The sequence below is a fragment of the Erpetoichthys calabaricus genome, chromosome 15, assembly GCF_900747795.2.
Source record: "Erpetoichthys calabaricus chromosome 15, fErpCal1.3, whole genome shotgun sequence".
Lineage (NCBI taxonomy): Eukaryota > Metazoa > Chordata > Cladistia > Polypteriformes > Polypteridae > Erpetoichthys > Erpetoichthys calabaricus.
The window spans coordinates 1,615,777-1,631,689 of record NC_041408.2 but is presented as its reverse complement, the minus strand read 5'-3'; the positions used below and the strand labels follow the sequence as shown (position 1 = coordinate 1,631,689).

Below are 15,913 nucleotides of genomic sequence, written 5' to 3'. Positions count from 1 at the left end.
GCGCTGCGGCTGTCCCGCCATTGCCGGCTGCACTTGTCACCAGGAGGCACTTTAGTGCAAAATGAGAGAATAACAGAATTTGAGTTCAATTGTTTTTAAGCATTTTTTAATTTTATTGATTTACCTTTTTTGTATTTCAAAATATTTCCAGTCAGAGTTATCATTAAATTTATTTATCGTATGCAAGGAATTACTTTACAATATGGCGCCTCCAGTATATCAGGATGGTTTATTTTTTAATTATTCTGTAGGATTTTATGCTGGACTGCAGCATCGGAACTGTGGGGATATTTTAGTATCACTGCTGCAGATTGATTTGTTTATTTGTCTGCTCGTCTGTTTGGTCGTTCAATCACCTCTCTCGATATAATATGTCTGTTACTTACAGTAATAGGTGGACTATCTATCTATCTATCTATCTATCTATCTATCTATCTATCTATCTATCTATCTATCTATCTATCTATCTATCTATCTATCTATCTATCTATCTATCTATCTATCTATCTATCTATTTAATCCTGCCAACTATGCTATCTATCTATCTATCTATCTATCTATCTATCTATCTATCTATCTATCTATCTATCTATCTATCTATCTATCTATCTATCTATCTATCTATCTATCTATCTATCTATCTATCTATCTATCTAATAATGCCCCCATGTACATCTTCCCAGTATATAGCACCTTTCACATCTGTCTATCAATCTGAGTATCTTATAAAGTTCCTTTATATATAAGACATTTAAATCTATATAATGTAATATACAACTGGCATTACTGGAATTTAGGAAAATGTTTGTCCTTTGCAATAATGAAATAAAATACTAAACAGTTTAATTATAAGGAAGAGAATATAATCAGCAGTAATTTCCATTAATCTATCTGGCTACCTATACCTACTTGTCTTATATAGCACTTTTCATATCTGGTCATAAAGTTACAAACAAGTCTATTTTTTCATACTCATATTTATTTATCAATTTATGAAAGGTGGCAGGAGCTTCATCAAATCCAAAAGGCATTACCATGAACTGAAAAAGAGCCATCATGTAGAAAAATCTCTGGGAGTCGCACGAGTGCCTCACAATCAGTTGAGCTCTCGCTGTTTAGCTGTGTGTCTGGTGACTCAACGTCGGCCTTTCATTGCATCCTGGGATTATAACTGGGATGGCTGAGAAATGACTTGTGTCCAGTTTGTGTTATTAAGAAACAAAAACAAAACAATCAGTTATAGGGAATTGAAGCTCATCAGAAGTATCTGTCTATGTGGTGTCTTAATGTAGCGCCTTTTTACAGCCACTCAAACGTTTGAAACTCTGACTTGACTTCGGATTGCTGAAAAGCGCATTGAAAATTTCTTTTCCTTATCGTTACATTTTTTATAAGAAGCCCAAGTTATCCAGGACCAAATTCTTTCTTTCTTTCTTTCTTTCTTTCTTTCTTTCTTTCTTTCTTTCTTTCTTTCTTTCTTTCTTTCTTTCTTTCTTTCTTTCTTTCTTTCTTTCTTTCTTTCTTTCTTTCTTTCTTTCTTTCTTTCTTTCTTTCTTCTCCTATCACTCTATCTGTTACATGCTGCCTTTCATGTCTCACTTTCTCTAATATGGTGCCTCTTTATCTAATATGTAGCACGAGTCCCTTTTAATTGTCTGTTTCTTTTCTATAGTGTCATAATATCTGTTTGTGATTTATTACCTTTTAGCCCCTTTAGTTTTAGTTTTGCTCTGTCTTTCCATTTATCTATAGTGTCTTTCCTCTCAGCCTGCATTTACACACTGCCTTGTATATCCATATACTTAGTTTATACGGTGCATGTCATATCTATCTGTTTCACATAATGTCTTTCATATTTCTGAATTGCCTCCATTTTATTGTGCCTTTCACTTTGATTATTTAGCACCGCCACTCGAACCCGTCTCTCTTTTCATGTCTATCTTCCCCTCACATTCTGCAGTGTTAAAGTAACATCCATACAAGCACATTTCCATGTTACTTTAACACAGCGAGTTCATTTACGCGTCTCTCTGCCCGACTTGTCGTATCTGTCTGTCTATCCTACAGTGCATCTCATATCTCATACTTCTGTCCGTCCAACCGCCGGCCCCTCTCTTCCCATCCATATGTCCGTGTTGATGTCTGTATGTTTGAGTGCCTGCGCGTGTGATTTTAATCTTAATCCATCTTTAATCACTGGAGCAGAAATTTTCCAAAATGTCTCTTTTCAAACAGACTGCCTAATACACTGCAATAACGGTAATGTGCCATAAATCCCAGTATGCCCCGTGCATTTTATGTTTTATTCAGGATTGAGGTCAGGAAACTTGGAGAAATTTAAAGAAAATGATTCATCAGTCCTTTTGTTTTGTTGGCCAGGTTCCCAGGATTCTCGCTTGAGCTGTGCCCAGCTGACAGGCTTTTGAAGATGGCACAATAACAGTCCAGTGATGCCTGACCATGACAGCACAGCCCTCTTAAGCAGACAAACCAAGAGAAGAAGAGTTGACATTGGAGTGAAAAGGACTGTAGGGGCAGCATCTGTGGTGTTCTCTAAAGCCAGAGCCACGGTTTTCAGTGCCATGAATCCCCACAGTTCGGAGCAGGACGTCGAGTGCTCGGTGGTGCAGCATGCAGATGGCGAGAAGTCCAATGTGCTGCGCAAACTGCTGAAGAGGGCAAACTCCTACGAAGATGCCATGATCTCCTTCCCGGGCGCCACCATCATCTCCCAGCTGCTGAAAAGCAACATGACCAAAAACGGTGTCAACGAGGCCAGCTTCCAAGGCAGTGGCCTCTCCAGCACGGGCTCCGAAATCCACCAGGAGGACGCGTGCAGCAACTCTTCTCGAGAGAGCCCCCCGGAGTGTCTCTCCCCCTTCAGCAGGCCCACCATGAGCCAGTTTGATATCGAGCGGCTTAGCGACGAGCACCTGAGAGCCAAGAGGGCGCGAGTGGAGAACATAATCCGTGGCATGAGCCACTCTCCCAGCGTCACGCTGCGCGGTGGTGACAACGACCGAGAGGGGGCCCAGCAGCCCCCCAGCCCCCGGGAGAGCTATCGGGAGAACAAGCGCAAGCAGAAGCTGCCACAGCAGCAGCAGCAGAGCTTCCAGCAGCTCGTCTCGGCCAGGAAGGAGCAGAAGCACGAGGAGCGCCGGCAACTCAAGCTGCAGCTGGAGGACATGCAGAAGCAGCTGCGCCAGCTGCAGGAGAAGTTTTACCAAATCTACGACAGCACCGATTCCGAAAACGACGAGGATGGAAATTTGTCGGAGGACAGTTTGCGCTCGGAGAGCATGGACCACCAGGCCCTGGACTCCGCTGCCGACAGGTCGGATAACGAGATGTCTGATCTGGACCCCGGGCATTTCATCGACCGGGCCCGGGCGCTCATCAGAGAACACGCAATGGTAGCAGAAAGTGAGAAGCACAAGAGAGACGGGCAGAGGGGCAAGGAGCAGAGGCCAGCGTCCATGCACACGGAAGGAAAGCAGCTGGCCGAGACTCTGAAACAGGAACTGAACACCGCCATGTCGCAGGTGGTGGACACGGTGGTCAAGGTGTTTTCAAAACCGCCACGCCCAGTCCCTCAGGTCTTCCCACCTCTTCAGGTGCCTCCGACCCGCTTTGCGGTCAATGGGGAGAACCCCACCTTCCACCCCGCCAATCCGCGGCTGCAGTGCTTCGGTGATGTCATCCTTCCCAACCCCCTCGACACCTTTGGCAGCATACAGGTCCCCAGTTCCAATGACCAGACAGAAGCGCTGCCCCTGGTGGTTCGGAAGAGTTCCTCCGAGCAGTCTGCCTCTGCCCCGGCCTCCGCCAGCCACCACCACCCTGCCCTGCACCCCTCGCCATTGTCGGCGACGGTGGGCTTTGGCTCGGCCTCCTTCCGCCACCCCTTTCCCCTTCCTCTCATGGGATACCCCTTTCAGAACCCTTTAGGTGCCCCTTCGGTGTCCTATCCGGGCAAGGACAGGGCCTCTCCAGAATCCTTGGACTTGTCCAGAGAGACCAGCAGCCTGCGGACCAAGATGTCATCAAACCACATGAGCCATCGCTCTTGTTCACCAACACACACGGGCAGCACCAACGAGGGCCTGTCGTTGTCCCTAATAAAGTCCGAGTGTGGGGACCTCCAAGACATGGCAGAGATATCGCCTTATTCAGGAAGTACAATATCCTTTTGAACAAGTGTCTGTGTATGTCTGCGGTGCGATGTCACTGAGGTGTGCCACTCTCACCAACTTGAGAGCTGGAGGAGGGAAAAGGTAGCAGGAGAGCAAAGCAAAGTGTCTAAAGTCTATTGATTATATAGTGCCTTCTATCTATCTATCTATCTATCTATCTATCTATCTATCTATCTATCTATCTATCTATCTATCTATCTATCTATCTATCTATCTAATCCTGCCAACTACGCTATCACATCTGTCTGAGTCTCTTATACAGTTCCTTTACATATAAGGCATTTATATATATAATGAAATATACAACTGGCATTATTGGGATTTAATAAAATATTTGTCCTTTACAAAAATGTAATAAAATACTAAACAGTTTTATGATAAGGAAGATAACTTAATTAGTGGCAATTTCTATGAATCTCTCTGGCTATCTGCCTATTTGTCTTAAATAGCGCCTTTCATACCTGGTTATTTTCCTCTCTTATAGTTCCTGTATGTGCTGTATAGTCCTATTAATAGCTATATAATCTAATTCATAACTGGTATTGTTAGAAAAGGGATTTAATAGCAATGCTGTCCCTTATAATAAAGTAGATTCATTATGATTATAAGGAGCAGAATGTCATCAGCACCAGTTTCTGTTTATCTATCGGGCTGTGTATTTATCTTATATAGTGCATCTATCTATCTATCTATCTATCTATCTATCTATCTATCTATCTATCTATCTATCTATCTATCTATCTATCTATCTATCTATCTATCTATCTATCTATCTATCTATCTATCTATCTATCTATCGAATCCTGCCTACTATGCTATCTATCTATCTATCTATCTATCTATCTATCTATCTATCTATCTATCTATCTATCTATCTATCTATCTATCTAATCCTGCCAACTACGCTATCTATCTATCTATCTATCTATCTATCTATCTATCTATCTATCTATCTATCTATCTATCTATCTATCTATCTATCTATCTATCTATCTATCGAATCCTGCCTACTATGCTATCTATCTATCTATCTATCTATCTATCTATCTATCTATCTATCTATCTATCTATCTATCTATCTATCTATCTATCTATCTATCTATCTATCTATCTATCTATCTAATCCTGCCAACTACGCTATCTATCTATCTATCTATCTATCTATCTATCTATCTATCTATCTATCTATCTATCTATCTATCTATCTATCTATCTAATCCTGCCAACTACGCTAAATATCTATCTATATATCTTAAAGAGTTCCTTTATACTGTCTAGTCTAGTCTATTTAATGTCTATATAATGAGATTTATAGTACTAGTACTGTTGGAAAAGAGATCTGATAATATTTTTTCCTTTACAATACTTTATCTATTATCTGTCTTACAGAGTTCTTTTATATATTGTGCATTTGTTCTCTATCTAGTGACATTTAACTAATATTGTCCGAAAACAGATTTAGTAACATTTTGTCCCTTATACTTCCTTGAATTTAGCATTTTATTACACAGAGCAGAATATAATTAGCACTAATTTCTATGTCTCTATTTTTTTTATATATCCATTTCCATATCTATCAATCTACCTTACACAGGACCGTTCATATCTCCCTGCCCACCTTATATAGCACCTTTGACATCTAACCTTCTGTCTGAGTTCCATTATATAGTCCGTTAGTTGCCTGTGTGATTATAACTAGTGTTGTTAGAAACAGGGTGTCTAACAGTTTGTGTTGCTTACAATAATTTATGTATACAATTTTATTATAAGGAGCAGAATGTAATCAGAGCTACTTTATATCTCTACTTATCTTCAGTAGCATCATTCATATCTGCCCACCTAGCTTATATGGCCTCTTTCATGCCTATCTGCCTGTCTTATAGATTTCCTTGATATATAGTGCCTTTCATATCTATGAAGTGAGATGTGTAACTGGGGTTATACGTGGTATTGGAAACAGAGGCATTGTATACAACTTCTGTTTCTTACAACAAAATTGTATGGGAAGGAAAGGCAAGTAATCGGCAGTCTTTCTTTCTTTCTTTCTTTCTTTCTTTCTTTCTTTCTTTCTTTCTTTCTTTCTTTCTTTCTTTCTTTCTTTGCCGTTTCACTTGATCGGTTGTAACGCTCGTTTTGTGCCGCGCTCGGATTCCGAGGAGTTTGCTGTCCCCGAGAGCGAGCGGCACGGAGAGATCCTTCGATTTCAATTAATCGCCAGTAATTGGCTTATCCATTAACCTCCGGGTTCTCCCAGTAGTCTTGTGTTACAACTTGTTCGGTCGTCTAAAGCCTTTCAGACGTTCGTTATTAGGTTTGATGATGGCGGACGAACACGCCGCTGATCCCATTATTGCCGTTAATGCCGCGCGCTGCTCCCCACCCTCTAAGCCTCTCTCGCCGTCCCCACTACGCCTGATTAACCTCCGTTCAGTCGGACCTAAAGAAGTGTTTTGTGTTTTAAACACACAAAGCAAATGCTTTTTGAAAGGCAGAAAAGTGCAAACGAAGAGAAATCTCATCTACGCTGGGACTTGAAGGGCAAAGTCTGTCTTTTCTCCCCCTCCCATCTGTCTGAGTGAAACACTTTTTTGTTTACAAAAGGATTTTTTTCTTATAATCTCTGCAGTCCCAAATAGGCCATCTTTAGTGAAGGCGCCTTCAAACAGAAGACATGGTGTCTCTGGAGCTTCTTTTTTTTTGCACTAATCATCTATTGCTCCGCAATGACATTTTTTTTTAAATCCTTGAAGTTTTTAGCCCGCTGAGATGGATAAAGATGCTCTTCCTTGCCCGGCCGAGGAGCTCGAGACCCCTCTCAGGTTCTTCTTGTCGTTCTCATCGCCCTTTAGATGTTGACATCGTCCCCGTTACGCCGAGCGCCGTTCGCCGTTGCTGAGCAGCCAGCGGGGCTGCGCGTGCACGTGCATATGCGCGTGCGCGGGTCCCACTCCCTCCCGCAGGTAGTCGATGCTGACAGGTGTTCCCAGGTAGCTCCGTTTACTTTCACATCGTTCAAAAGGCTCGAGATGTGTTGCTACACTTTTGGTAGAACATTCAGTGGCTGCTCTTCTCCATTAAAACTTGAAGCGGAGTCGTGAAGTTCGCCTCTTTTAATTCAGCACTGGAAGGGTTAAGGGCTTTTCTTTTGTTTCTTTCTTTTTTTGAAGACGTCAAGAAAGTAACACCTGCACTGCGAGGGGCGCCTTTCATCCCGGCGGGCGTTCGGGATATTTGCAAATGGATCTGTTTATAATCAAATATTAAGTTTTATTCAAATCGTCCAAGAAACAGACAGCCAATTGTTGTTGGCCGTGAGCGTCGTGATCTTCCTTGTCACACGGCCTCTTTGCATCTCAAGAAAAATAGCCTTGTTCAGGCCCGGCGACATTTGCATAAGGCAAACCGAAGCGCACAGCCAGGCGGCCGTGCCGGCCTAAGACATCTGCGCAGGTGAACGCGCTTTGCATGCCGCGCAGATGACGTACGAGGACGCGGGGCCACCGTGGAGGACACAGGGGGCGAGCTGGCCGGCAGTGACGTGTCCACAGCCAGCTTACATCTGACACCCCCCGACCTTGTGTTTACGTCTAAGGGGACACGGGGAACAACACACGGTCCGTCTAATTCAGGGAGATGGGGGCCATTCGAGCAGCATCCAGTGTGAGGCAGGAGCCGACCCCGGCAGGGCGGCCACCTCTTTCATTAGTAATCTAGTGTCAAATCCTCGTAATGTAATTCATGGGGCTGGAGCCTGTTCCAGCAGCACTTGGCTCAAGGCAGGAACCACGCCTGGGTGGGACACCGGCCCACCGCAGGGCCCCTACATGGAACATTTCTGTGTGTGTTACTCTACCTGCACTGCAGGGTGGCTTAATGGCTAACGTATGGAAGTGCACAGCACCGTACTGTCTGCCCAAGCCCAGGCACTGCTCTTCGTGTGACCCTGAGGTAGTCACGTCACCTGCTTAAACAGAGAATCATTTTACAGTCCTGGCACTGTATTGTTTCTTGTTATTTGGCAGACACCTTTATCCAAAATAGTTGAGGTGTATTTGGCTTTGATTGTTCTTTTATTTATTTTTTTTCTTTTGGAGCACAGGCAGGTGAAGTGACTTGCTCAGTGTCACACAGTGTCACAGAGCCACAGTGTTTGAAGTCCAAGGTCTTCACCACTATGCTACACTACACATGGTAGGTAGGTAGGTAGGTAGTGCAATATAACTTCTTACAAAGAGAAGGGGGTGGTATTGGCTAGGAAAGGCACTATAAAACATTAGTCTTCACAATCTGTTCTCTGCATTACACAGAAGGTCATTACATCATCAATCAGAGCAGAAATATTGAAATAAGTGCATTACTCTGATAAAATAAATAGGATATATATATATATATAAATTGCTTTTAAAGGTGCTATATAAAGTCACAACTTTCAATGTCCACCACTTTCTCACTGCGTGATCTGAAATTCGTCACTTCATTTCCCCCGAGTTCCTATAGCAGATATTTTAAAAATAATGACAGTACACTCTTACAAAGTGAATAAGAAGGCGCTATATAAAGTCACAGCTGTCAATGTCTTACTCACCTCCTCACTGTATGATTCCAAATTCATGACTTCGTCTGCCAGAGCGCACACAGCAAACATATCAGAATCAGAACATTACTCCTCCATAGTCAATAGGATGATGTTTACTATAAAAGGCACTATATAACTTCAATCTGCAGGCTCCACAGTTAGTTACTTGATCTACCAGAGCTCATATAGCAGAAATATCAAATAATCACGTGATTCCTACAAAGTGAATGGGACGTTGTTAACCATTAAAGGCAGACTCTCTCTCTCTCTCTCTCTCTCTATATATATATATTTATATATGTAATTGTATTTATATAATACTGTATAGCTTATATATATATATATATATATTTATATATATGTATGAATGTGTGTGTGTGCGTATAGATATATGTATAGACAGACAGATAGATAGATAGATACTTTATTAATCCCAAGGGGTTAGGGTTAGGTATATATATGTGTATATAAAAATCTCAGCTTTCAATGTCCACCACCTACGCGTTGTGTGATCTAACGCTGGTCACTTCCTCTGCTAGATTTCACACACCACAAGCCCAAAAAGCATTTTGCAGTGATTATTAAATAAAAAGGGTGATCTTTGCTATGAAAGGCACTATATAACTTGAATCTCCACCCTCTGCTCACTGCATGAAAGAGAGTTAATTGCTTCTTCTCTTAAAGAACATATCGTAACAATGTGAGATTATTTATGCTGTTGCTGTGTGAAAGGCGCCATACAAGATAATGATTTGGTTTCTTCAGGCGCCTTCATTGAGTCGCCATGTAACCATAAGCAGGCCTCGAAAGGCTGCTGATGTAGCAGTTATACTGTAGAATGGTGTTCACTGTGAAAGGCGCTATATAAGACATCATTTAATTTGAACAGTTACCGCTCTAGGTGGCCTTCAGCAGGCCTCCAAACTGATATACACTTGAAGAATGAAAGCACCCTGGTTTGCTGGGCTGCATGATGAAAGGCACAATATAAGAAAACAATTCAGTTTGTTGAGTCAGCTTGTCTTGGTCACTGTGTGGCATTAAACAGGTCACCAAACCGTCAGTGCTGCTATAGCACAAAACTGGAAGGAATTACACTGTAAAGCCCCTTGGAATGGTGTTCACTATGAAAGGCACTACATAAGGTAGTAATGTTACTTGTTCAGCTACCACATAGCCTTAGCAAGCGACTATAAGCATGTCCGTTAACAGTACAGGTGTTCCCATATTGGTTCTTAAACACCTTGTCGTGGCGCTATATAAAAATCACTTTGCACTGTCACCCCTCATGCTGTGGGCCTCTTAAGCCGTCAGTTCTCCCGATACCCGAATACCCAGTTAATGCCTCTTAACGGCGGGCTGAACGGCGCTATATGAGATCAGTTTTGCTTGCACACTTTATACAACTGGCTTCTTAATCTTCATTCTCGTCCGCCCCCCAAACTTCACTTTTTCTCTGTCTGACGCAGACTAGTAAGCCAAATCCCGGGCTGCAGGAGACGATCCGGGGGTCTCGCTGGACTCCTGGATGGGTGGGCTCGTCCGGTTCAAGGCGGCAGCGGTCCTCGGTAGGCCTCGTAAACACAGAGCGGCGACAGGCGCGCAGCTTGTTTGAACACCGATTTGGGTTCAACGGCAGTGCCCTCCGCCGCTCATCTTTTCTGCTCCCGAGCAGATGTCTTTCATGAATTTATGGATTCATCTTTGTCTTTTTTTTTTTTTTTTACACCTGGCAGCTGGTTCAAATTTCACCAGTTATTGTCTGCTTTGCATGGCGCACTCAACTGAATGTCATCCGACTGGAAACACGCCGGGCCAAGCGGGCGGCGTCACGTGACGCGTACTGTTTACCGACGCTTATTCACCCCCCCCCCCCCCGACCCCCCATGTCTGCCTGTTAACTCCTTCATATTTATTTGGGTTCGTTTTCTTTGCCGGCCTTGAGGAGGGGCTCGGCTTACCTTCGGCTCAGCGGATGTTTACTGAATCTGCTCCGGCGTGAGTCACCGGGCGGCGCGCGCGGAAGTCTCCTGGAAACGGACGGCGCTTTCTGGGAAGAAGAGCTTCACTTTAGCATTGACACCTCCGGGGGCCGGCAGGAATATTCGGGCACCGGGGCTCTCCAGGCAGGGGTGTGTGCGGACACCTCGCTCTCTCTGACCCTTTCTACACCCAAGCCAGCTCAGCGACCGACCCCCACATCACGCTCCATAGATGGTACCCCCGAATGGCTGTGGGGCCCCAAGGCAGTCACTTCGCTGGGTTGTGGCAAACAAACGAAAGAGCGAAGTGTCTACGGAGAGAGGCCTACAGGTTTAGGACTCGCAAAGCCCTGCAGATATCACACGCTGGACTTTAGGGTCTTAGAAAGAAGGAAGGGAGAAATCGATCTTAAGGGTCCGGGAAACTTAGTGGAGTCACAGAGTGAGTGTGTAGACCATACGGTTTGCAAAATGGCGTCAACAACTCCAAGTGCCCCTAAAATTAAATGAATTGGGTTTGGTCGATGGGTGGGTGGGTGGATGACCAGAGCAGCCTTTAAGGTGGGACACTGGGAGACGCTCATAGCTTAGTGAAACACTCGAGTGGGTTTTTCTCTGTTTGTATTAAACTCGTGCCTTCCACTCCCCTCTGTATTTGGACATTCATTCTAGCAAAGCCCCCAGAAAGCACGAGGGTACCTCACAGCTTCTGAGACCCCTGTTCAATTCTAGACCTGATTGCTCTCTATGGGGGCTTTACCTGTTTAACCCCTGCCAGGGTGGGTTTCCGCTCTCATCCCAAACATGCGAGGGAGCGTGAGTGCACGTGGCTAGACTTTGCTGGGCTAGACTCAGAAGATGGATGGACAGGTGATGTCGTGTTTTTCTGTGAGCGGAATGATGGGCAGTGATTCACGTCCAGCAGGCAAAGCAAGTGGTGTCAGCAGTGGGATCATTACTGAAGGAGTTATGGACGTTTATAGAGCTCTTTTTGAACCACTTAAAGAGCTTAACATAGACTTTGGGGACCCCCTTGAGCTACCACCGATGTGCAGCATACACCTAGAGGCGGCCATTTTGTCCCGGGACACTTAACCACACATTAGGAGAGAGAGAGAGAGACCATTAGAGGTACTGGCAAATGAAGGTACAGTAGGTCGGGGCACACCAGTGTTCGACACGAGAGCCCACTACCCATACAATTTACTGGATATATGGTGGGCTGTCAGAGCAAAGGGGGGGGGGGGGGGCTTTAATGCAAGGATATTTAATACATCTGTTCATCAAACTCCATGAGGAGTGGGTCTGAGTGTGTACAGAGTGTATATTTACAGATACAGCACGTGATGGATGGGGGGACGGGGCTCTTAAAGATCACGGACTGGATGCTCAGAAGCCCCCCAAGCGATGCCACTGCATTCGGTCCATTCACTAAGTTATTAACTAATTCATTACAAATGCCTGACAAGTGATTGTATTTTGCTGTTCAGTCCCCCATAGTTTGAAGATTCTGTCACCCACGCCAAACTGTTATTGACCACTCTGTGTGCCAGTTTTGCATTTGTCTTTTTAGTAACTTCCATTCTCTGTGGTCTCGCTCCTCTGAGGAAAGTCAAAACTAGAATGGTCCACGTCCTCCTCCGTCTTTCCACACTCTGGTGCCCTTTGTTTCTTTCTGCAGCAGCACCACCACCGTGTGCTGGACCTCCACCGAGATAAGCCAGGGTGGTTTTGCACTGCAGTGTGCCCTCTAGTGGAGGGCAGGGGTACTTCTCAGATGTTTCGTCTCCATCCTTCCATCTGTCCATCCACTTACCTTCCAAACCTGCTTATTCCGAACAGCCCGTCCTAGCAAGCATTGGATGCAGGGCAGGAACAATCCCTGTAGAGGGCGCCAGTCCATGGCAGGCCACACGCACACACACACACACACACACACACACACGTCCAATTTAGTGTCACTAATCCACCTAACCTTTGTGTATTTGGACAGTGGGAAGAAACTGGAGCACCCGGAGGAATCCCACACAATGACAGGGAGAACATTAAAAAACTCAACTCAGGGAACACCCGGGACTCGAGGCGGCAGTGCTGCCCGTCTCATCTCCAAAACCTTCTCAAGGGTGTTGGGGACCTTGGTGCCTATCCCAGCTAAAGTAGGTGCCAGTTCATTGCAGAACCCCCTCTTGCACACACACACACACACACACACTGGGGCAGTTCGAGTCACCAGCTTATTGAGGATGTGGGAGGAAAATCCCCAAGCAAACCCCACACCATCGACAGCCTGGCTTTGGATTCACCCCCATGTTTTATCTTGGCACACAAGAGCCCACTCAATGCCTAATTTTACTAAAAATTCAATTCCTATATCTATGGCACTCCATGTATGTCCATTCCCGTGGCCCCCATCTGGGTTATTGTGTGGGTTTAAGCACATAGAAATGATATTTATTATATAGCGCCCCAACAATGGGAACTGGGATATCAAAGTGTGTTGGTGCAGATGACCTGTAAATGTTAGCCATCCCTTCATTTACCTGAACTCGTTTTCCTCTGAGGAAGTCAAAGCCCACCTGAGCAGCACTGGGCCCAAAACTGTAGGGGGCGCCAGTCCCCTCTCCATAAGACGCGTCTCTCTCTCTCTCTATCCATTTACAGAAGCTGCTTTTCTGTTTGGAGGTTGAACCCTGGGCCAGTAGCGTCCGGTGTCAGGTAGGAGCCAAGTTCAGGAAGGGGGGGCACTCAGTCCACTTCACAGGGCTGGAGCCTCTTCTAGCAGCATCAGGTGTAAGGCAGCAGACCACCCTGGAAGGCAAGTCACTCGGGCACAGATTTCTATTCACTAATTGGCCGTCCATTTTCAGACCCTGGGGGTGCAGCCTGTGAGAACAGCACTCGGGGCAAAGCAGGAACCAACCCCGGACAGGACGCCAGTCCCACACAGGGCCCCCAGATGGACCATTTCTATGAAGGCTATTCTGCCTGCTCTTCAGTGTGGCTTAATGGCCGAGGCTCTGACTCTACGATCCTCAGCAGTGCGTTGTGTGACCCTGAGGCAGTCGCTTCACCTCGCATTAAAGAAAAAGCAGAATCATTTCACTGTGCCTGTAAATACTGATTTATTATCCGTCTGTTATTATCAAACCCATTCCATCCGAACTCTGGATGGGAGGCCACTCGAATACAGATTTAAATATTATTTTAATTCCATCCATTTTCCAACCCGCTGAATCTGAACACTGGGTCATGGGGGTCTGCTGGAGCCAATCCCAGCCAACACGGGGCGCAAGGCAGGAACCAATCTCGGGCAGGGCGCACACACACACACACATACTTGGGACAATTTAGGATCACCAATCCACCTAACCTGCATGTCTTTGGACGGTGGGAGGAAACCCACGCAGACACGGGGAGGACCCGGGAAGTGAAGCACATGGGTCTCCTAACTGCGAGGCAGCAGTGCTACCCACTGTGCCACTGTGCCGCCCTTTATCCATTCATTCTTAATCTTTTATCAAATAGCTGTAATTCATATTCCATATTCTAGAAGTATTAAATGCAAGGCAGGGACCAAATGGAGGCGAGTTATTAGTTAATTCTTATCTATTAGCAAACAAATGGAGTCCAGTTCAGGGTTTAGGGGCTGAGGCCTCTTCCAGCAGCATGAAGTGTAAGGCAGGACCCAACCCTGGATGGGACGCCAGTTTATTGCTAACAGAAATCTTCTATTTAATCCGGTCGATTGCTCAAAGGTGCCAGGGGTGACTGTGGGTTCGGCGGGTGGCAGTTTGAAGGGAGGAGGCTCTGCAGTTGGTGTTGCCTTGCGCGGCCATTACACAGAGCAGATCGCGGGTCATCCGTGGGCACATTAACTGTGGAGTTCCCCGGTGAGCCCTTTACAGACTGCCGCGGGTTCTGCAGCTTGCAGTTGTCGTTCGCTCGCTGTTTCTTTTCCGTTATCCTGACATTTCCAGACATGTTAGACGTCTGCACACGTTCGCCTTTATGGTCTCCATGGGCTCGATGTCCTAAAAATGCCGCTGAGGACGGACGCCAGCTGTAAGGAAATCTGCGAATGAAGTGAATGGCGCCAGGCACTCCGCTCCGCTCCACGGACCCACCGCTTCTGCTCACATCCACACTTGTCGCTCGCCGGCTCGGTGGCGTCCGGCATTTGAGAATGAAGCTGTCGGCTCGTCCGTGTCGGCCCCAGGGCAGCTTGCAGGTCGGACTTTCCCTCCTTCGTTCGGCGCTGCCTTTGACAGATGGCACTGGAGAGCCTAATGCTCTTTTAGTCTTCTCTATCAGTCTAATGGAGGTCACCGAGGGTCCTTTCAGCGCGCCTCTCTTGGCACAGGAGGCACGTCAATCTCGACTTATCATCTCTGCAATCAGCAGGCTTCGGGAGCACAAAGAGCCGCCATGCCACAAGTTGGCAATCACGCACGTGTCGGCCCATTTAAAGGGGCGATTGGTGTTATTTTGGCCCTTTTATGAAATTGTGGTTCTTTATCTGTGGTCGGGCGTGATGTCGAAAGTTTGTGAGGCAGGGGGCTTTGCTTGCGTAGAAGGTGGGCAGAGCAGACAGTCAATGAAACAAAAAAGTCACGAGTATGATGGATGAGACGAGCGATGAGGATGAAGAAGGTCCGTCTGTCCACCTCCCGTTCAATTTCAGAACCACTGAGACGGGCGGTGTGGCCCAGCGGCTGAGGTGTTACGACATAAGGACTCCAGTTCAATCTTTATAAGGGGTACCGCTTATTGGGTCCTTATTGTCACGTGTGCAGAGTCCAGTCAAATTCTGACTAACAAGCACACATTAACACATCGCCACGATTAGTGATACGTACACAGCAAAGGTGCAATAGAATTGAGAGATACACATAAAAGGCGCTATATAATAGATTAATTATGTCGCTGTTATCACATACGCCGAGTCCAGTCAAATTCTGATGTGCACGTGCCAATCAACATGTGGCACGTCTCAATGATTGGTAATAGATACCCATGAAGTGTGATATATACTAGATAAATGTGAAAGGTGCTATATAATTGGCTTATATATGTGTCACGTGTGCAAAGTCCAGTGAAAATCTGACTGGCATGTGCTAATCAATGTGCAGCCTGTCTCCATGATTAGTGATAAATATGTGTGA

The 15,913-nt window shown here is 45.5% G+C and overlaps 1 protein-coding gene across 1 annotated transcript in view; it reads left to right on the top strand.

The window, feature by feature from the left end:
- Nucleotides 1-15,913, top strand: part of prox1a (prospero homeobox 1a) — a 90,539-nt gene that overhangs the window by 4,598 nt on the left and 70,028 nt on the right. The window contains exon 2 of the mRNA XM_051919554.1: nt 2,380-4,183. Coding sequence (XP_051775514.1) covers nt 2,451-4,183 — 1,733 coding nt within the window. The 5' untranslated portion in view covers nt 2,380-2,450. The remainder of the gene's footprint in view (nt 1-2,379; nt 4,184-15,913) is intronic.